Source organism: Saccopteryx leptura, chromosome X (genome assembly GCF_036850995.1).
Source record: "Saccopteryx leptura isolate mSacLep1 chromosome X, mSacLep1_pri_phased_curated, whole genome shotgun sequence".
NCBI classification, from domain to species: Eukaryota; Metazoa; Chordata; class Mammalia; order Chiroptera; family Emballonuridae; genus Saccopteryx; species Saccopteryx leptura.
The window spans coordinates 36,354,419-36,376,554 of NC_089516.1; the positions used below are offsets into that span (position 1 = coordinate 36,354,419).

The 22,136-nt window shown below is 42.2% G+C and overlaps 3 protein-coding genes across 6 annotated transcripts in view; 1 reads left to right on the forward strand and 2 right to left on the reverse strand.

Annotated features, from left to right (window-relative positions):
* Positions 1-218: 218 nt before the first annotated feature.
* CMC4 (C-X9-C motif containing 4) lies at positions 219-12,922 on the reverse strand. 3 transcript variants are annotated; one of them, XM_066356060.1, is made up of 3 exons: positions 12,786-12,922; positions 5,154-5,221; positions 219-563 (listed from the first exon to the last, which is right to left on the reverse strand). In XM_066356060.1, the coding sequence occupies exons 2-3, from the start codon at positions 5,209-5,211 to the stop codon at positions 355-357; spliced, it is 267 nt and encodes an 88-aa protein (XP_066212157.1). In that variant the 5' UTR covers positions 5,212-5,221; positions 12,786-12,922; the 3' UTR covers positions 219-354. The 3 variants fall into 3 exon arrangements, with proteins under 3 accessions (XP_066212157.1, XP_066212158.1, XP_066212156.1); XM_066356061.1 differs by lacking the exon at positions 12,786-12,922 and adding an exon at positions 6,138-6,572; XM_066356059.1 differs by lacking the exon at positions 12,786-12,922 and adding an exon at positions 5,621-6,113.
* Positions 6,463-12,864, reverse strand: MTCP1 (mature T cell proliferation 1). Of its 2 annotated transcripts, XM_066356062.1 has the most exons (6): positions 12,786-12,864; positions 7,808-7,916; positions 7,109-7,260; positions 6,820-6,990; positions 6,686-6,737; positions 6,463-6,601 (listed from the first exon to the last, which is right to left on the reverse strand). In XM_066356062.1, exons 3-5 carry the CDS (start codon positions 7,211-7,213, stop codon positions 6,690-6,692), a joined length of 324 nt encoding a protein of 107 aa, XP_066212159.1. In that variant the 5' UTR covers positions 7,214-7,260; positions 7,808-7,916; positions 12,786-12,864; the 3' UTR covers positions 6,463-6,601; positions 6,686-6,689. The 2 variants fall into 2 exon arrangements, with proteins under 2 accessions (XP_066212159.1, XP_066212160.1); XM_066356063.1 differs by lacking the exon at positions 7,808-7,916 and having other exon boundaries at positions 12,786-12,853.
* Positions 12,923-13,430: 508 nt separating the features above from the next.
* BRCC3 (BRCA1/BRCA2-containing complex subunit 3) overlaps positions 13,431-22,136 on the forward strand; it is a 64,466-nt gene continuing 55,760 nt past the window's right edge. The window contains exons 1-3 of the mRNA XM_066356058.1: positions 13,431-13,641; positions 14,300-14,316; positions 15,113-15,167. Coding sequence (XP_066212155.1) covers positions 13,519-13,641; positions 14,300-14,316; positions 15,113-15,167 — 195 coding nt within the window. The 5' untranslated portion in view covers positions 13,431-13,518. The remainder of the gene's footprint in view (positions 13,642-14,299; positions 14,317-15,112; positions 15,168-22,136) is intronic.

Consider the following 22,136-nt stretch of genomic DNA (forward strand, 5'->3'; position numbering starts at 1 on the left):
TAATTATGTCATTGGTTCCCCTGGCAACCAACCCCCATTCATGGGTTTCCTCATTAAAAGTCACCTCATTAATGTAACAAAAGACACCTTTATCACTCATCACTTAGGAACTTCCAAAGCATTTTAGGAGCTTTGTGCCTGGCAGACAAAAACCAAATATATATTGCTTGTAAATGACAATATCACAAATACCAAACCAAAACTTTTTCACTTAACGGGTTTATTTTAGCAGCTCAGTTTTATTACATTCTACATATTTGTTTAATATATTTCTATCTTTTCTGCATAGATGGCGTATTTATTAACTTTTATAGTTGGCTTTTTCATTTGCTATTGCTGCTACCTGGCCTGAAGTCAGGAGGACAAATAAAACTTGCTTGGTAGAAACATAGTGCAGCATTTAACTTCTCCGCAGAACTTTGATGTGGACTTCAGTGTCAGCTTTTCTACCTCTTCTTGTTCAAATCCTGAACAGACGGCAGATCTTCCTTTGGGATAGCGAGCACAACACTTACGAAGTTCTTGGATGACAGCTTGACACTTAGACTCCATGTAGTTGTTGGCTGTAAAACAGACAGGCAGACCCTCGTCATGATCTCATAGGACTAAGGTACAGGGTATTTTAGAACTGTGCCTCCCACTGCTTTTTACTTGACTGCTTCTACAGACCTGGAACAGGATGTATCAAAGTCCACTGAATTCTGATTTACAGACCAGTCAACAGGTTAATAAGGAAGAAAAGTATGATTTATAAAGCGGTCAAAAGGTATTTTTCTATATCATTTTAGCTTGTAATAAGCTTATGTGCCTTTTTCTAGAGCAGTGTTTTTAACTTCCCTCCTATTATTGGGGGTCACTAACTCCTTTATAATTTGGTGAATTAGAAACATACACGCCTGACCAGGCGGTGGCACAGTGGATAGAGCATCAGACTGGGACGCCGAGGACCCAGGTTCGAGACCCCAAGGTCGCCAGCTTGAGCGCAGGCTCATCTGGTTTGAGCAAAGCTCACCAGCTTGAGCCGAAGGTCGCTGGCTTGAGCAAGGGGTCACTCAGTCTGCTGTAGCCCCCCACCCTGTCAAGGTACATATGAGAAAGCAATCAATGAACAACTAAGGTGCTGCAACAAAGAATTGATGCTTCTCATCTCTCTCTCTTCCTGTCTGTCTGTCCCTATCTGTCCCTCTCTCTGATTCTGTAACAAAAAAACAAAAAAAGCCCACATGTACATACATCCCTGCATGTTATTTTGCATATAGTTTAAGGTGGCCAGTAGACATTCCCTACCAAGTCTGTGCATCAGAGGTTTGAAAATTGCAACCCTTTCTTACAGTTGTGAGCTAATAATGGTTTTTACATTTTTAAAAGGTTGTAATCTGTGTGTGTGTATGTGTATGTGTGTGTGTGTGTGTGTCTTTCGTCACAAAAAACCACCTGTCCCCAAAGCCTAAAATATTTCCTATTTGGCCCTCTATAGAAAGCATTTGCAGGCCCCTGCTATACACAGATCCTAAGTCAAGGAGGACTTGACCTAAAGGTTCTAGGTCAGCTTCAATTGATCTGACTTTCTCTATACTAAAATGGGTGCATGGTAGTTAGCCTGTGACAGGAAAGATAATACTGGCTAGAGAGTATGGTGGTGTGGCTGAGTCCAGGCTTAGAGCCAGACCAATGGAATTCAAATCCTCACTGTACCCCTAACTAGTTGTGTGACCCTTGGCAAGTTATATAAATTGTGTTGATTTCCCCATCTGTAAAATGGGGGTCATACTTAACATCTACCTTATGAATGAAATGATTAAGTGACTTAATATGCTTAAGGCCCTTTGGGCTGTGCTTGTCATCCAGGAATGCTTAATGCTAACTCTCCGTCCTTTCACCCTGCCACACTGTAGCAAGGGCTATAACTAGCTTTAATTTGGTTCTTGTTCTCCCTTAACCATGGATTGCTAATTCAAATTATTTAAGAATTTATTTGGGAGAAGAAATTAATTGTGAAAAATATTTGTTCTTTTGTTGTTGTTGTTGTTTTTTTAATTTGGAGAAAGGGAAGGGAGAAATAAAAAGGCATTATTATACATTAACACTTTAGGCTAAAAGATTATAAATAAAATATTGCTTACGTCATAAAAGAAAAAGTTTAAGAATGGAAGTTGAAAGTCAAAGAAAATATATAAACAAGGATTTTCTTTAATGCTAAGTCTTTGGGGAACTCAACATTTTCCCTTCCTACTTTTCTACATTTTCATGGGTATCGACTTCTATTACTATATTTTAATAATGGGGAAATTATTTTTAAAATGTCAGTTTTCAAATTCATATACTCTTGAAGTGTTTTCTTTTTTTTTTTTAATAAGCATGATTTTAAAAAAAATTTATTTTATTTATTCATTTTAGAGAGGAGAGAGAGAGGGAGAGAGAGACAGAGAGACAGAGGGGAGGAGCTGGAAGCATCAACTCCCATATGTGCCTTAACCAGGCAAGCCCAGGGTTTCGAACCGGCGACCTCAGCATTTCCAGGTCGATACTTTATCCACTGCGCCACCACAGGTCAGGCCTACTCTTGAAGTGTTTTCCATTGGTTCTGCCAATAATCATTCATTGATTTAAAAAAAAATGAAATCCTCTGGCACTTGGTCAAACATTGTAATGCGGGTGGCCAAGGCCAGGCAGGTCTACATTGGGTTTGAGCAGACAGTAAAGAAACTGCAGAGCCAGAAAGCGTTGGGCCATTTCCGTTGAAGCAAGAGTCTTGCAACGGTGGAAAACTGCTTCTCAGGTAAACATATTGGCTGATTTAAAACCAAGTGGACAAATCACATCAAATATACACTGCTCAGAAAAATTAAGGGATATATTATCGCTTCATATTCATTTTGAAATATCCCCTAATTTTTGTGAGCAGGATACTTTAGTTAAAATTCACTTTTGACTTTAAGAGTTAGTTGCTGCCTTTGGCAGTCTGAATTCCAATAGTATGTTCAACATTCCCTTTCTAACCTGATTGCTTTTAAAAAGTGAGTTCTCAGCCACAGTTAAGTATAACTAACCTATGTTAAAACTAGTCTTTTTCACATGCATCCCCATGTTCATTGCAGCATTATTCACATTGACCAAGACATGGAAACAACTGAAGTGTCCTTTGATAGAGGATTGTATAAAGAAGATGTGGTACATATATACAATGGAACACTACTCAGCCATAAGAAATGATGACATAGTAGCATTTATGACAACATGGATGGACCTTGAGAACATTACACTGAGTGAAATAAGTAAGTCATATAAAGCTAAGAACTATGATTTCACACATAGGTGGGATATAAAACTAAGACTCATGAACACAGATAAAAGTAAAGTGGTGCCCTGGCCGGTTGGCTCAGTGGTAGAGCGTCGGCCTGGCGTGCAGGAGTCCCGGGTTTGATTCCAGGCCAGGGCACACAGGAGAGGCGCCCATCTGCTTCTCCACCCCTCCCCCTCTCCTTCCTCTCTAGTATCTCTCTTCCCCTCCCACAGCCAAGGCTCCATTGGAGCAAAGTTGGCCCAGGTGCTGAGGATGGCTCCATGGCCTCTGCCTCAGGCGCTAGAATGGCTCTGGTTGCAACAGAGCAACGCCCCAGATGGGCGGAGCGTTGCCCCCTGGTGGGCATGCTGGGTGGATCCCGGTCGGGTGCATGCAGAAGTCTATCTGACTGCCTCCCCATTTCCAACTTCAGAAAAATACACACACACACACACACACAAAAGTAAATGGTTCGGCCTAGCGTGCGGAGGACCTGGGTTCGATTCCCGGCCAGGGCACACAGGAGAAGCGCCCATTTGCTTCTCCACCCCTCCGCCGCGCTTTCCTCTCTGTCTCTCTCTTCCCCTCCTGCAGCCAAGGCTCCATTGGAGCAAAGATGGCCCGGGCGCTGGGGATGGCTCTGTGGCCTCTGCCTCAGGCGCTAGAGTGGCTCTGGTCGCAACATGGTGACGCCCAGGATGGGCAGAGCATCGCCCCCTGGTGGGCAGAGCGTCGCCCCTGGTGGGCGTGCTGGGTGGATCCCGGTCGGGCGCATGCGGGAGTCTGTCTGACTGTCTCTCCCTGTTTCCAGCTTCAGAAAAATGAAAAAGAAAAAAAAAAAAGTAAATGGTGACCAGGGGGAGAGAGAGTTGTGGCGGAGGGGGTTGAAGGGGAGGGGAGTACAGAGCGACAAATATGCAGAGATGGAGAGTGATACAATCAACAGTTTTAATGCTATAGAGATGTTCACCTGAAACCTATGTACTCTTATTGATTAATGTCACCCTGTTAAATTTAATTTTCTAAAAACAACAACAAAAAACTAGTCTTTTTTTAAAGGACTTTGCTCAGCTTAGTAATTCTCAACTCTGTACAGTAAAATCACCTAGTTAGCTTCTTAAGATATATTTCTGGCCCTGGCCGGTTGGCTCAGCGGTAGAGCGTCAGCCTAGTGTGCGGAGGACCCGGGTTCGATTCCCGGCCAGGGCACATAGGGGAGGCGCCCATTTGCTTCTCCACCCCTCCGCCGCACTTTCCTCTCTGTCTCTCTCTTCCCCTCCCGCAGCCAAGGCTCCACTGGAGCAAGGATGGCCCGGGCGCTGGGGATGGCTCTGTGGCCTCTGCCTCAGGCGCTAGAGTGGCTCTGGTCGCAATATGGCGACGCCCAGGATGGGCAGAGCATCGGCCCCCTGGGGGGCAGAGCACCGCCCCATGGTGGGCGTGCCGGGTGGATCCCGGTCGGGCGCATGCGGGAGTCTGTCTGACTGTCTCTCCCTGTTTCCAGCTTCAGAAAAATTAAAAAAAAAAAAAAAAAAAAAAAAAGAAAAAAAAAAAAAGATATATTTCTGCCCAAACCCCACCCACACAGTCTGATTTCTTTGTTCTAGGCAAGTTTTTAAAGCTCTCCATGTGATTCTATGTATCAATACTATACACCCAGGATTGCAAACCCCAAGCTTACATCACATCACCTTTGATTTTCTGCATCTTTGATTATACAGTGAGGAGGATCTTCAGGCTAAGTTAATTACAGAAATACTATGTTTTGAGAGGAGTTAATGTAGTTTGCTGATAAAAAGAACAATTGGTCTCTTGTAGTTAGTTTGAAGATAAAGTGGAAAAATATTTTCAAAAGCAATGAACATAGTACCTTGTAAACATTTCTGTATTTCACAGGCTTGTTTCTGGCATGGATCCTTCTGCAGCATATCCAGAAAACTAAAATAAGAGAAATGATTTATTTTGTCTTTTATTTACAAAGACTTTAAAGATTCTCTAGAATGAATTTTCTTAAGAGATAAGCAGTATGCCCTTCCAATTACTGGAAGACACACTGAAAAACACTCTTCCCATTCACAGGATGAATGAACTGTATTTTATAATATCCATATCACATGACTCAGAAGATATAAGCTTTACATGGAGATAAAAACCCTTGAATCAATCAACTCATTGTAACTACTATAAACCAATGTTGGGCCAGAGGAGCCGACGCCGCAGCCTGAAGGGCCTGCCCACTGCCCAACTCTACAATTCACAAAACCACCCCTGGTAAATGATCAAACTCCTTGAGTCCTTTTCCTTATTATTTATGTATAAACTAGGGATCATACTTACCTCAAAGCATTGATGGAAGAATTAAATGTGATAAAGTATACCAAATGCATAGAATAGTGCCTAGAAGGCAGTAAGGACACGCTACATAGTAACTATTGTTCCCAAGATTTTTAAAAAGTAAAACTAAGGTTTTCTATGTATATAAACTGTTGTAACTATTTTAACTCATAAATTCTTTATCAGGCAGTAAATACTTTCCTAGAAATCAGCAATATTTGGCCCTGAGAAAGGTGCTAGTTAAGCAGCTAAAATGCTTTCTTGTAGCTCTTACAGAAAAGACATTTAAAATATCTGTAACCAGAGGATAAACTTAAGTGCCCACAATTTTGATCAGCAACTTCTAAAAATTTGAAGACACAATTTCAGAAAGAAAAAAGGCCCAGGAACCTTTGTAGCTAATTTCATTAATGCAAATAACCTCCTTTTTTTCCCCCTCAGAGCCCCCTAAATTCTCAGTAGACCCAAGTTAGGTCAGTACTGGGATGGGAAACACTGGAGCAAAACCTAGGATATTTACAGGATGGGAGAAGGAAAGGCAGGTGAATTGCTGCAGGGCAAGTAAGCGACCAATATATGTTGATGCTGCTAGGAGCTGCTCTCTTCTCTCTAAATCAGTACCAAGTCCTTGGTGATCAGAGCATCTGTTCTGTAGCAGGTGCTGACTTTTGTGGGATTCATCAGATCCCAGTTCCAGCTGATGATGTCCATTAAAGGTTCTATGGCAACTTCCAAAGGAGTCAATTTCAAGTTACATATCCTGACTAAGTGCTTTTGTTGACTCGCTTTCTGCCTGTGTAACCCTCTCTCTGCAGTTCCACTTGCGGTGTCCTTCATGACCCTTCCTAAACTTCTGTGTTCTTGAGCAGTTTTTCAACCCACTCCCTCCCCCAGGCCCACAGGTGGGTGCACTGCAGTGGTGGATGAAGTGATTGCCATATACTGAATAGAACAGAGGAGCATATCTTCCTAGAATCCCAGCACCTAGGAAAAAAAAATTGATCATTAAAATCACCATAACTGAATAGTGAAAAAGAAGAGAGACAGTGGAGAAACAAAAATACATACCAGGTTAATCATCAGGCAAAAGCTTAAGCAACAGCTCCTGTACTCCCCTGACCTGTCAGAAAAAAGAAATGTTTATAGAGTATTCTGTTATGAGGATCTCAACACAATGGAAAAGGATTAAGCAACATGTGTACCATTAAATGATGCTGGATCTGCCACAAGCGAGAGTTGTTATCCATGTAGCGCTCCTCGGGGTAGAGTTGCCACATGAGAGGTAGCTGGGAGGTAAGAAGGTGACTTGGCCTAGCTGCGTCACCTAAGGGAACCTGAACTTGTTGGATTCGTGCCCTTAAGAAACTCGTCCCCTAATGAAAAGAAATGATCAAAAATAAAACCAAAGACTTAAGGATATTGAGACTAATTAGTAACCAAGTTGTTTGAAAGCAAAATCAATAAAGAAATAAGCAAAATGTAAACAATTACCTCTTCCACGACGGCCACCCACGTGCGCTGGTATTCGTCGCGGTAGATACCCTCTTGGTGAACCCAGAGGTGATCGGGTGGAGCCCCCACATCCTCTCCTGCCATTCTGGGCTTTGAGTTCCAATTCTAGCCCTGCTTTTCTCCACCTAAGCCTGCAGCACCCGCGCACAGGACACAGGTGTGACTTTTGGGGTCTGAATGAACTCAGCAGTGAACAAGGTGACCTGGTACTAGCAACCACCAACTAGAACCAAACCTTATAAATGTCTACTTGCATAGTTTAAATAGAACCAAGGACATCTGAAGCTCCCTGCAAGACACTGAAGTGACACTCAGGCAGAGCCTCGGGTTGACTACAAAGCACTGAAAAATTCACTTAGGTAAAGAGTTCTGTGGAAATGTAGGACTAGCTTTACAGGAAGCTGGACAGTGGTCTCAAGTCTGCATTCACAAAGCAGGGTCTGACAAAATGTAGTTAGCAGCAGAATATGCACAGAAGTGTGCCTAAGGGCACACTGATTTGGGCAGGGATGCAGTATAACATAGACACATGTGTGCCATATTCCCCATGTAAAAGCAGTTTTCACTTTAAAAAGATTGTGAAGGTTGAATCATGTATATGGCTTTCTAAATTGAAATTAAAAGTTTGTTTTAAAAGCAAACGACCTATTTATCAGTTTACTTAGAAAGGTTACTTACAGTAGGTGGGCATTTCCAGAAGTGGGTTTTCATATTATGGAAAATATTTAAGGTAGCTTCATAGAATTTTTGAGCTGCAAGAGACTTTGGGGATCATGGTGATTTGGAGCTGAGTGAGAGAAAATGAAAGTTATCCACCTAGGGCCTTGTTTCATCTTAATAATGCTTCAGGGTGTCACAGGAGCCCATTTTTCCAAACAGCTGTGGGTTTAAATTCTGATTTCCCAAGTCAGAAGGCCAGAAAAGTCCCTCTGCCCTTTGAGAGGTATAAAGGAAGCCCACCTCCTGGGAAAACTTTTTTCTTAAAGCAGACTGGGCTCTAAACCCAAAAGGATTCTTTGCCCAGCCCTGGATCTCATTTCAGGTTCTCACAATATTTGACCTGAATTTTACATTTTGTATGACATGGTTTTCACTATGTTTCTACCTTTGACAGAGCACAGATACAGCACTGGGGGATCTATCCCACAAAACAAAGGCTTCCTATTCCCATTAGGTGGCCATTACACAGGAAAGGAACTGCAGCACAACTTGGGAAGTTGTTAAACACTAAAGCGAGAGTGTAAAGACCGAAAGAGATGCCCGAACACAGTATGATGCAGCCCAGGACAAAGTTAGCCAGAAATGATTACTTGAGCTAAACCAAGCCCTTTTTGTTTTTCAAGGACAACAATCTTTGTCTGTTTTTTTTTTTTCCCTAAACAGTTAGACTACCTTACTTTAAAAGGAAGTAGAAAATACTTTTATAGATTTAAGAAATGATCTGATTTTAGTAAATAATTTCTGAACATCACAGTTATTTTGCCCATTGTATCCTGACTCTGAGCCCAATAAACCCCTGTCTTATAGGACTCTCTCATTTCAGATTTCCTGTCGTATATGGCTCCCTTATCTCAATTTCACCTAAAGTCAAACCCTTTCTCCTTAACCAAATTCTCATTTCTCTCAATAGCAACACCTCCCCCCAACCCCCTGCTTTTCCTACCTCTGAACCTGCAGAAGCTTGGACTTCATGTGCTTCAGTTGCTACTGCATCTTGTCTGTGACCAATTCCAGGATGCACCACTACTACATATTTGAGATAAACTTTCTCCCAAATACCAGTCTCATTGTAGCTCCATGGCCTTGATCTTGCTTGCCGCTTGCCTTCTCAGGCCTATTTTAGTACTATTATGGCAGAGTGCAGGTGCCTCCCTTCTCTATGAAAACTTCTTGCCTCCCTGGATACTGTAGCATTTATATCTTAACTGAAGCTCATATTTTGGCCTCTAAATATAAGTGGCCTTGAATATTTGTCTATTTCACAAGTCTTGTCTCTCCCCAAATACAGGATTATGAACTCTTCAATAGCAAGAATGACACAGTACTTGGCACCACGTCTCAAATATTAGTCAAATAATATTCCTCTGAGTGGGTGGATATTTATGGTGAGTAGAAGGGAAACACAAAGGACTTATACTTGGGTATAGCTTGATTCTCTTGGTATGAGTATTATATAGCGCTATATATATTTTTCCAAAGTCATTTTTCTTTCCATTTAGCAGATACAATTGTTCTGCTTCTCCTACCCAGGGCTTTGGAAAGGAGTGATTACAAACAAAAACCCAGTAAATGCTAGTGTCAAAATAAAATATATTAAAGTCTGGATTTCAAGTACAAAAGAAATAAGTGTGGCTTTTTTTTTTTAAGAAGAAACCAAGTGTTATGGGTTTTAGGACCATCTCAACTTCAATAATAGGTCCTCGCAACAACCAACATTATTGACATTTAATTTTCTTTTTGAATAAGGAGCAAAATTTTACTGGTTGCACTGACATTAAAAAGAAATCGTTCTAGTGGAATAGAGGGCAAATTGGAGATGATGGTCTAAATGACTATGAATTACTATAAAGAGGCCTATGGATTATTACAAAAGAAAAGCATGATGTGTTGCTGTGACGCAAAGGCCAATACGCTGAGCATCAGCAGGACGAGACCGGGAACAAATCCCAGCACACGACCCTGGAGTGTATGCTACCACTCAGGGCTAAGCATGAAGGCCCAGTACAAGGCAACTGCAGTGATCAAGGGACTGAGTAGCTGTCATATGAACATGAACCAACATCCTCAGTAGAGAAACACAATGGCTGAGTGAAAGGGATTAAGATCAAAGCCCACAAAGCCCACAGGTTGTATGAGTGGGACGCTATATCTCTAAATGTGATTCTTGGAGCACTTGCCCCTTTTTCCTTGGTCAAATAAGTTTGGGAATCTTGTAGTCATAAAGCACATTCACGTAGTAAAAGGTCTGGCAAGTTATGTAGTAAAGAACCTTTATTTCATTTAACATTTCCCAAATTTATTTGACAGAGAACATTTCTCTGCACAGGACACTTACTCACAAAATTCAGGACCCCTTAAACTAGGATGAATCTTTAAAACCTCAAGGTAGACTTAGGTACAAGGTGTAATACAATACATAGAACATAAAGTTGTTCCATTCAACTCAAGGAATAGTACCAGCTGCAAATTCAAATGGATTTTCAAGAGTGTTTATATAGCTTTATCATCCATGAAGGCACTAAAAGAGATTTTCCCCATGGGAGTCACCTTGATGCCATAATCAGAGACCACACTGGCCTAGATAGACTATTTCTGAGTAAGGCATTTTGTAAATAATGTTTTAAATGGGTGATATACAATATAGAAGGCTTCCTTAGGTATTAATCTAAGTAAAACCATTATTTTTCCTTTACAGAATAAATTATTTTTTTCTTTTTAAAAAAGAAAACTTGCTTTAATTTCTAGGTGTTTTAACGGTTTTTTAAAACATTAACCAGTTGAACATACTTACTTCATTTGATGTCAATAAATAATCTCTTCCAATTATAATGGAGGAGCTTACCAAGAATGTAGGCTCTGGAGTCAGCCTGGCCTGTGTATAAGTCCTCATTTTGCCACTTACTTTGTGACCTCAGACAAGTTAACCTTGCTACACCTCAGTTTTCTGAGGTGTAACATGAGAATTAAAGAACATATTGATCATAATAGTCAGCACTTATTTAGCATTTCCTATGTGTTTTATACATATTGACACTTTTAATCTTCATAATCATCTCGTTAGATGGAAACTATTATTTCCCTCACTTAAAGATGAGGGATGTATGGCACAGAGAAGTTAGGTAACTTGCTTGAGGTCACACTGCTAAGAAGTTTCAGAGCCTGATTCTAATTGGGGCAATTTACATATACATGGTACATAAATGCTTAGTAGATCGTCTAGCACAGGGGTCCCCAAACTTTTTACACAGGGGGCCAGCTCACTGTCCCTCAGACTATTGGAGGGCCGGACTATAAAAAAAACTAAGAACAAATCCCTATGCACACTGCACATATCTTATTTTAAAGTAAAAAAAAAAAAAAAAGGAGCCTGACCAGGAGGTGGCGCAGTGGATAGAGCATTGGACTGGGATGCGGAAGGACCCAGGTTCGAGACCCCGAGGTCGCCAGCTTGAGTGCAGACTCATCTGGTTTGAGCAAAGCTCACCAGCTTGGACCCAAGGTCGCTGGCTCAAGCAAGGGGTTACTCGGTCTGCTGAAGGCCCATGGTCAAGGCACATATGAGAAAGCAATCAATGAACAACTAAGGTGTTGCAACGTGCAATGGAAAAACTAATGATTGATGCTTCTCATCTCTCTCCATTCCTGTCTGTCTGTCCCTGTCTATCCCTCTCTCTGACTCACTCTCTGTCTCTGTAAAAAATAAATAAATAAAAATTAAAAAAAAATTTAAAAAAAAGGGAACAAATACAATATTTAAAATAAAGAACAAGTAAATTTAAATCAACAAACTGACCAGTATTTCAATGGGAACTATGCTCCTCTCACTGACCACCAATGAAAGAGGTGCCCCTTCCAGAAGTGCCGCGGGGGCCAGATAAATGGCCTCAGGGGGCCGCATGCGGCCCGCGGGCCATAGTTTGGGGACCCCTGGTCTAGCACATAATATGCTTGCCATACATGTTAATAGTTTTTCTACTCCAATTAAACATTTTTGGGCTGCAAAATGCAGCCGTGAGCATTATAAAAGTTAGAGAGTGTCGTTCTAGAATATAAGATTAACATCAACAACAAAGGTGTTTTTCTTCCTGAAGGTGCCTCAAGACAATTTATAAACTCAAGTTATCCCATCACTTAACTTAGTAACAGCCATCCCTGCCCATCAGGGCTGAGCATGCTTGCCATGAACAGTAATTAAAAATAACATATGGTGCAAAACCAAACTTAAGAGAAAATTTAGATGGGTCCAATGTAATTGCACACTTGAGATTTTTCCCAAGCTTCACCATTATCAAAATTAATCACGGAAAGATGTGCCATGTGATCCTTAAGCATTAGGTAAAAAGTGGAGTTTGCTGGCATTCGTATTACAGATAGTTTTACTGGATGAGGGCCCTGTCTGTGGGGAGACTTGGGTTGGAACTGACTTGGGAGAAAAGAGCAAAGCATCAACACCTCTTCAGGTAGCACCTTGGGAATGTTCCCTTTCCAGTACTGCCATGTCTGCTTGGCTTCAAAACTACACAGGGAGTAGAAAACGAGATCAAACAAACATAAACACTGACGGGCTGTGGTGGCGGCACGGCATGTATTTTTCTCTGATTTAGAATTGTTCCCCAAATCCACGAGTAATTCCTAACCTTGGGAGTTGAAAGATCTGTATGGACTTTCAACCCATGACACGTTTGGCACACGTCAAATGAAAATTACTTTTTACCAACAATTTCACCGTGTCTGATAGCATCAAGACAGGGAGAGCTGAGGAAACTTGCATAGTGGGTAACTACTATGATACATCCGACCTTGAATAAAAACTGAAGTCCCCCATTCCTTGAAACACATACTTAAAAGCCTTTGTAGAAAGTAGCAGCAGCCAAGCTTGAGAGTGATACTTTTTTTCAGATCCAGTGTAGCACTGTTTCTGCAAGAGGTTACTCACATGAATATAATGTTTCTTGGGCTAATTAATCCGCCTCAAGATCAGCAAGGCAAAACTTCCAGGTCCCCCACCGCGGGCCAGTCAAGCCAGGATCAGGACGTGAGCCCAAGGCGAGCCGAGGGGCATCCGGGGCCGAGGTCACCCGAACCGAAGTTATGAGGCAAAGGCCGGGAACCGGAAGTGGTCCAGGGAAAGTGATATAAAACTCAGGGGTCGGAACTGGGAAACAAAACCTTAACTATCTTAGGACCGAGTTTCGAAAGAGCGTCCCACTGGCTTAAGAAGCTGACGCACGCAGCGATGCTGCCTCGGGGCTGTCCCCAGAGCGTGTAGGCCGCGTACGGCTCTCTTAAGCGGGAGGGCAAAATGGGCGCCGGCGCTCTGGAGACGCCTGTCCTGCCGCCCCGGCGCCGCTTACAGACCACGTCCGCCTGCGGCCGGAGGGCACCGCCTCCCAGCCACCCCCGTCGCCCCCACAGCCCGATCTGAAGACCCGTCCAAGTCCAGCCACCGCCCTCCGCCCTGAAGGCCACACCTGCCCTAACCCGCGCGGGCGTTTCCCAGATGCCGCTGGGCTGCCCCGCCCCTACCCCATGCTCCGCCCCCACGCTCCCGCCCCGCGCCCGCCTGGGCCGCGCTCCTCACGCCCCGCCCCCGCGGAACCCGCTCGCTGGAGCTTGGAGTTGGTCGGGCCTGAGTGGGCCCGAGGCGTTTGTGATCAGTCCGGACCAAGATGGCGGTGCAGGTGGTGCAGGCGGTGCAGGCAGCTCATCTCGAGTCGGATGCTTTCCTTGTTTGTCTCAACCACGCTCTGAGCACAGAGAAGGAGGAGGTGATGGGACTCTGTATAGGGGAGGTGAGTAGGTCAGTGAGTTAGCCTGGCTAGAGCCCTGTTAAGCAGCCCCAGTGTGTTCTTGGGGTCGGTGTGAGCAGCACCCAAGTCTGTGGAGACCACAAGCACCTCTGACTTAGATCCTTGGACACATCCTTTGGATGGTCCTGTCGCGGGGTTCCTCTGGTTGCTTGACGCTTGTTTAGCGTCACCGCCCAGCGTTCCGCATAAGCCTGGGCTTGGGGGAGGGCTTTTTTCTCTAGTAATCTCTGGCTTCTTTAAGTGGACAGTTATGACCCCTTTGATCAAAACCGCAAGTCAGGCCAGAAAGATATTATAGCATAATAGGATATCAGCATATTAAAAGCTATTGACCACTCTTAGGGCCCCTTAACTCGCCTCCAGTCTTCCCTTTGACGCATTTTAATTGCATCAGAGAACCTAAGGAAGGAGAGGGTTTCAAAGACGCGTAAATTTACAATTTACGCAGCCTTCGGTGCTGCCGAAGGGCGAAAGAGGGTGGGGAAATAGAGTTTAGTTGTTTACAATCCAAAGTAAAAATTCTCCAGTTTTTCATGCCCGTGTTCAGGACCATATGGCCTAATTTTCGTATAATCTGCATCCATGTGCATCAAATAAGCATAATGTGATCAATAATGTTTTTTCCTCTTTCTCACTCTAGTTGACTGATGACACAAGGTAAGACAATATTTGTTTACTCATATCTTTTGGTCTATATGTTATTATTAACTCAGAATTATGACAAGTGCTGCAGTATTGTGTACAGATTGTATTTTAAGTTACCACCATCATTCCTGAGCTTCATCAACGATACATTTTGAGTAACGTCCCAATCCTAAAGGTTGGTTTCCACTTTACTTCCTGGTAGGAGGATTTTTCCGTTGAGATGTGTGTGACCTTATGCGAAAAGTGTGCTTGAGAGAAAAAAAGATTGTGAGTAAACCTCTGAAAGGTTTTACAGATAGAATTTTGTTGACTGATAGATATGGTGCTATTATCTTTCCATTTTCTTGTTTGGTATATTTTATATTTTCTCTCCCCTAAAATGACAGTGAGCTACTGGTAATTTTCTTTATGGCAGATAATGTGCATATTAACAGACATTTCCCATATTGACCCCTTCCTTCATCTAAATTGGTTCTTCCATCCTCATGGCTTTCTGCTTTCCAGTAGTGCGCCCTATGATGATCTTAGAAATCCCCAGAAGCTTGGATGCTTGAGGTGGTAAAGTTTTGGGTTATATCAGTTTAAACACTGAAGCACAGCAGAATGTGTATTCTCAAGCTCACCTCTTTAATATTGAGGTTTGTGGTTTAACTTTGCCCATGAAAACTTTATGGACTCAGCCACGTATGCATGTGTCCCAGACTGCTTCTAACAGATATATGAGCACAGTTTTAGCTTCAGTTTACTTTACCTCCTCTTCTTTGGTCTCTGCTTTTATTTGCATCTTCTCTTAATTTATCCCCAATAGGAGTGACTCCAAATTTACATATACCGGAGCTGAAATGCGCACAGTTGCTGAAAAGGTACGTCTGCTAGAATTTTGATGATGGAAACCTGCATCTGGGGAGGGGTTTCTGTGCTGTGGTTGATGAACTCCTTCAGGAATTAATTCCTTTTGTACAGGGCCACATTGGTGGTTGGGTGGGGCGTTCTCCCTAGTAAAATCTATTCACTAGGAATGGGACTTAATTTAATTATTTTATTCTTTGTAGCAAATTATTACTACTTGATCAAGATAAGTAATCACTGTCAGCTTTCCTTCTTGATGACATCTGCCTGCTTTCTGGCTGGTTCATGTTCTTGTTCCCTTTATAACTCGAGTCCCGGTATCTACTTGGACAACGCTTCTTTCCTTACAGGCAAACTGTTCAAAACTTGTAATTCTTAATCTACCTTGGCTTTCTGTTTTTCACTTTGTTCTATGGCCTGGTACAGTGCTTCTCAACCTAATTGTTGTATAGGAACAGTCAATTTTTTTCCCATTATAGTGCAGACCAATAATTTGTAAAAGATGATAAAAATGAATTATGTTATCTCCTGCCAAGCAGATGGAGGTGATAAAAGCTGTAGAGCAAATACTCCATCTCCTTATTACCCTTATATACAAACTTCATCATGTTAACCACTTTGTCTCCTTTCTTCTCATATGAAGAAGTTTACTTCCTACCCAGAGCTGTGGCTTCTTCAAAACCTTGCTTATAAAATATCCTGTTTCTCTTCTGAGTCTTCAACCTTTTCCTGTCATCTTGCTCTTTTCCCTTAGGACAGTGGTCTGCAAACCATGGCTCGCAAGCCACATACGGCTCTTTGGCCCTGTGAGTGTGGCTTTTCCACAAAATACCATGTGCAGGCGCTACCTCAATAAGGAATGTACCTACCTATATAGTTTAAGTTTAAATAATTTGGCTCTCAAAAGAAATTTCAATCGTTGTACTGTTGAATATTTGGTTCTGTTGACTAATGAGTTTGCCAACCACTGCCTTAGGATATAAATGTGCTTAAATTACTCTCATGTTCAGAAAGGAAAGAAAAATAACTTTTCAATCCTCTTGGAGTCACTACTCTTACATTCTTCCTTTAATTGTCAGACCTTGTTTATCTTTTCCATTCAAACCCACCAAATTCTGGTTTCCAATTCTACCTCTCCAGCCACCTTCTCATTGCTACATCAGTGGATTATTTCTTGGTGCTTATCTTAATCTTTCCGTTCAGAATTCAAAACTCTCATGAGGTTTTCTGCTTTGTTTTTGCCATGTCTCCCTATCGCCCCCCCTTCCCTCATCCTTTTGGACTCTTCCTCCCCACCTATACATTAAATATTCTCAAAGTTTCTGCTTTTTGGCCTCCTTCTCTTCCCAGAATGTCTTCTCAGGCAACAATACCCCCCTATGGTTTTAGCTGCAACAGACATTCAGATTAGAGAGATTTGTCTTCAGATCTTTTCTCTGATACTTACTGTGTGACTTTGGGTATGTTGCTTAACATTTGCCAGCTTCACATTCTTGATCTGTAAAACAGAGATAGTGACAGTCACCAACCTCATAGAGTTGTTGGGAGAGTTGGATTTGGGTAATATATGTAAAACATTCATCTGTAAAATAGGTATAACAATAGTAGCAACCTACTGGGCTATTGGAAGAGTTTATACATGAAAAGCACGCTTACAAGTGCCTGACATATGGCAAGTAGCCAATAAATATTGACCATTTTGAATGTTTTTGTTAATATCCAATAGATGCTAGTTAGTATAAATTATTACAAGCTCTAGAACAGGGGTCTCAAACTCGCAGCCCGCGGGCCGCATGCGGCCCGCCGAACAATTTTGTGCGGCCCGCAGACTAATCCACGAAGTTCAAAATATTTTGGATAAAATTAAGTAAGCCTAGGGGCCTACTTGTATTTTTCATTTCTCTAGCATCCTAGCTAGATATTAGCTTAGTTAACAGCAGTTGTGATGCGAACTACAGTTTCTGGTCGTTTTGTGACACTGAGTAAACTGCATGTACGATTGTGCTTGTTGTACTGATTTTTTTTTGTTTTCAACTGCAGTGAGAAAAGTGTTGCGTAACAGTTGCCTTTTGTAGACCTAGTGCGGCCCGCCGAAAGGCTGTGATCTTGCTCTGCGGCCCACATGCTGAGTTGAGTTTGAGACCCCTGCTCTAGAAGGTCATACTCAACTGCCTAATGGATATCCATGTTTAGCTAGATGCAGGCATCTTAAAATAACATATTCAAAACTAAACCTTTCCTCCTCCTCAACCCTCCAACATTCCTCTGTCACATTAGTACCCAAGCCTGGCTGCACCTTGGAATCATCCAGTAATCTTTACAAAATCCTGATGCTAATTCAGTTGGTCTGGGGTAGACCTGGGCAGCAGAAGTTTGGAAATCTACCCAGGTGATTCTAATGTGCAGCCAAAATTGGGAACTGACACGCCGCCATTCAGAACCATTAATGTAAATTGCTTTCGTATTTGTTTCCAATGCTTCATTCCAACAACTGCTACCTTATTTTAAGTCCTCACTACTTTTCTCCATTACTGTCCTAGCCTCTCTACTGGTCTCCTTGCCTTGAATCTCTCTCGCCTGTAGTCCTTTCTTACTGCTTAGGATGTGATCTTTTGAGAAAAATAAGTCTGATATACCTGTGCTTAAAATCCAGTGGGTTTCCCATTACCTTAGGATGAAGTCTCATTAAGCATTCAGGGCCCATTATGATCTCATTTCTGTTTATCTTTTTACATTTCTTTACATCAGCGGTTCTCAACCTGTGGGTCGTGACCCCAGCGAGGTCACCTAAAGCCATCGGAAAATACATAATGCATATCAGGTATTTACATTCCAAATCATAAAACTGTAGCAAAATTACAGTTATGAAGTAGCCACCAAAATTATTTTTTGGTTTGGGGTCACCACAACATGAGGAACTGTATTGCTGGGTCACGGCATTAGAAAGGTTGAGAACCATTGCTTTACATGGACCCAAGTTCTAACTATGTAAATTATGTCAGTTTCCAGATATGCTATGCTGTTTCGCATCTGCTCGGTATTATTATGCATGGACTGTTTCTCTCTTCTCTGCTTGGTTAGCAACTAATCTCTGGCAGTTCAGCCCAGGTTCTACTTGCCGCCTGTAAGTAACCTTCCTGACCTGTAGGCTAGGTTAGATAGCCTCCTCTGTGGTATGCTAGTTACTTCAGCATATCTATTACAGTGCTAAAATTTTGTCAAGGAGTTGTTTACTTGTCTTCTTGGGTATGACTACTGTATTCTGTTAGCATTATGTACTTAGGCCATCATGTAATACCTCCCATATAGTATATATTTAGTAGATGCATGTTGTATGAATGAATGTACATACCCTACAATAGAAAATTAGTGTTACCTGCCCATTATCCATGGAAAGCCATGCCAGGAGGTACAGATTTTGAGGAAAGGGCCAGATGTTAAATATTTTTAGTTTTGTGAGTCAGGCAGGCTCTGTTGCAGTTACTCAACTTTGCCATTATACCATAAAAGCAGCTGCAATACTTGAATGAATGTGGCCAGATTTGGCCCAAAGGAAGCCAGACAGATGATAGTTTTCAGACCCTTGATCTGTACCAACACACAGGACAAAAGGAACTGGGTTTTAGTACCTTAATTCCAGACTAAAAAGGTATAGTGTCCAATCTAACCAAGCTGGACTATCTTATGTGACTATGACCATAAATCTTCCTCAGGCCCTTCAGTTACCTGTAGCTTTCAGGGACATCTGTCAGTCCTTTGTGGCCTCTATTTGTGCTTGTTTTATTTAGTTTTTCACTTATTCCTGGGCTGATCTCGCCATCCTATCTTGAATTTTTTTTTGCTTACTCCTTTTAGGCACTGAAACCTCTCTGACCAGAGAGAGAGAGAATATTCACTGTTGGCATCAACTCCTACTAATATACATTTCCAATCTTAATGACATAATTTATTTTCCAAGAATTTATTCCCTTATCTTGAATTCTATGTCAATTTGTTCCATCCAAATCGATATTAAATTTCATGAATTTAGTGCCCTTATCTTTTTAGTTAGTGTTGACATGGCATATCTTTATCCTTTTTTTAATTTTTAGCCTGTCTGTGTACTAATATTTAAAATGTCTCTTATTAGCAAAATATAGTTTTTTTTTTCTTTTCCAAGTGAGAGGAGGGGAGATAGAGAGACAGACTCCCACTTGTGCCCTGACCATGATAGACCTGGCGACCCACATCTGGGGCCATGCTTGCAACTGAGGTGTTTTTAGCGCCTGAAGCAGAGGCTCCATGGAACCATCCTCAGCACCCCAGGCCAGTGCACTTGAATTGATCAAGCCATGGCTACAGGAGGAGAAGAGAGAAAAAGAGAGAACGGGGTGGGCTGGAGAAGCAAATGGTCGCTTCTCCTGTGTACCCTGACTAGGAATCAAACTTGGGACTTCCATATTCCAGGCTGATGCTCTATCACAGAGCCAACTGGCCAGGTCCAACATACAGTTTTTTAATCCAGTCTGATTATTCTTCCCCCCCCCCTCCTTTATTTCGCTCCCCTAGGGGCCCTTTGTCCTTAAAAGAGTTCATTTCTAAAAGTGCTGTTATTGTTACTTTAGTTATTCTTTTATCCTGTTTCAGACTCAAATCTGGCCTGACTAGGAAGACATGGCACTCTCTTAGTATGGAGCATACTTTTAGCCATTGTGGCAAATTCATTGTTAAATTTAGCCATTGATCAATGTATGGAAACTGATCTGGGTTGCCTGGATCCTCAGTTATGATGTTCCAAACTTCCCTTACTAGCCGGGGTTAAAAGTTCTGGCTGATGACCATCCAACCCTGAAGGTGGGCCATTCTGATTCACAGCGAGTGCGAAACTTTTTCTTGGATCATTTAATACCCTATCCATGGTTGTCTCCATAAGCTTCTTGAAAGTACTTTAGGAAACTACCTAAGGGGGTCTTTTGTGTACTGGGCCCTCCTCCCATATTTAATAGCTAGGGCCACCGATTTACAAAATTGAAACTATCTGTGAGAATGCAGGAATTAGCACATTAATAAAAGCAAAAAGATAAGACAGATAATAACTAGCACCCAGAATAAAGGATGTTTGACTATAGAGGTATTAATTATTACACAAGACAAGGGGAAGAAGCCAACAGAAGAGAATAATTTCTTCAGGGGAGAAATCTAACAGAGTGCCCTAAAGCCAGAGGTCTTGGATCCAAGAAAAGATATGTAGTGGCTCTGAGGGGAAAGGGAGACACAAACCATGAAATGTCACAAGAAATTTCTCAAACGAACAAAGAATCTACAGTACAGACAATTCACCATTTAAGATTGCCCTCTAGTTTTAAGCCAGAAATTCCCAATTTTTGATATAAGAACTTAAGCCAGGCCTTAAAATCAGACACATTTAAACATTAAACAAAGACTTCACACACACAAATCATAAATTAAAAAAATTAAACGGCCCGACCAGGTGGTGGTGCAGTGGAAAGAGCATCGGACTGGTATGTGGAGGACCCAGGTTAGAGACATCAAGGTTGCCAGCTTGAGCACGGGCTCATCTGGTTTGAGCAAAAGCTCACCAGCTTGGACCCAAGGTCGCTGGCTCGAGCAAGGGGTTACTCAGTCTGCTGAAGGCCCGTGGTCAAGACACATATGAGAAAGCAATCAATGAACAACTAAGGTGTCATAACGAAAAACTGATGATTGATGCTTCTCATCTCTCTCCATTCCTGTCTGTCTGTCCTTCTCTCTGACTCTCTATCTGTCTCTGTAAAAAAAAAATTTAAATAACTTACTCCAATTAAAATTATACCAGAGATTTTTCCTGGCAAACAAAGAGACAGAACAAATCATTGAAACATTAAGCACACAGCTCAATCGACAAGGGAAGGGTTCCTCCTAGTGGCCTCTCAAGTGCTTGCAGGCTGCATCCCTGGAAGGATGGGCTTAGGCTCCAGCACCAGAGATTTCCACTTACACACAATTCACTCAGGGGTTTTTAGACAGAAACATTAAAAACAAAGACTGAGATTTAGACAAACACGAAGGTGTCCCTGGAAGTCCGGAGACAGGACTGATCAGCTCAGTATTAACTCAGTCCCTACTCAAGTCTCTTCCTGAGAGCACCCCCAAATGTGGTACCACCAAATGTCCCCACTCAGGTCTTTCTCTGAGAGTACAACCAGATGTCTCCAGAAGTTCAGGGTTAACTTAGTCCCCCTAATGGTCTTCCTAGTGCACGAACAAATGTGCAAACACAAACAGATGCCTCTTCCAGAGTACAACCAGATGCGTCCCAGATAACCCTAAGACAGGGCCCAAAACTCTTCACCAATGTCTCGATCTTGGAGAGCCCATTGCATGAGTAAGATTGCGTCCAATCCCTGTACAGCAGATCCAGACAGACAGACTAGTCCCGAACAGTGAGGCAGAAGATTGGTTTTACCTACACACCTCCAGAGTCCCGAATAGGAAAAAAGAATATCTGCCTTACCTACATATCTCTGGAGTCACAAACAGCAAAGCAAAATATTTGCCTTACCTACACATCTCCAGAGTCACAAACAGCAAAGCAAGAATTCAGAATAGACGAAAAGCTAGAATTTAGTAAAGAAAAAGAGTTACTTTACCTACTGCTTTACCTACATACTAGTCCCAAACAGAAAAGCTAGCTAGACTTCAGTAAAGCAAAAGAGTTGCGTTACCTACCTCCTTGATTTCTCTGCCGAATTGTCCAAATTGTAGAATTTGGGAACCGGGAGGCATCTGCCGAAGAACTGTCCGAACCCTACAGAAAAACAGGGAGCCCTGAAAACGTCTCAGGTGGTGCCTCTTTAGATTCCATCAGGTTTGGGCAGTCCCCAGAGAAACCAGCCAATTCAAGGTGTCTCTACCCGGTGAAGAGGAACACCAGATCCTGGACAAGCCCCCAAATGTAAAGTACCGTACCCCCAAATGTTGTAAAGTACCATACCTCACTTCCA

Excerpts from the sequence above, each read along its gene's own strand:
- CMC4 (XM_066356059.1), bottom strand. The coding sequence starts at position 5,670 with ATGCATTTGGTATACTTTATCACATTTAATTCTTCCATCAATGCTTTG. Across the intron at positions 5,222-5,620 it reads TCTTCCATCAATGCTTTGAG|TTTTCTGGATATGCTGCAGA; the intron begins GTAAGTATGATC and ends CTCTTATTTTAG. Across the intron at positions 564-5,153 it reads AATACAGAAATGTTTACAAG|CCAACAACTACATGGAGTCT; the intron begins GTACTATGTTCA and ends TCTGTTTTACAG.
- MTCP1 (XM_066356062.1), bottom strand. The coding sequence starts at position 7,213 with ATGGCAGGAGAGGATGTGGGGGCTCCACCCGATCACCTCTGGGTTCAC. Across the intron at positions 6,991-7,108 it reads GGGTGGCCGTCGTGGAAGAG|GGGACGAGTTTCTTAAGGGC; the intron begins GTAATTGTTTAC and ends TCTTTTCATTAG. Across the intron at positions 6,738-6,819 it reads AGATCCAGCATCATTTAATG|GTCAGGGGAGTACAGGAGCT; the intron begins GTACACATGTTG and ends TTTTTCTGACAG.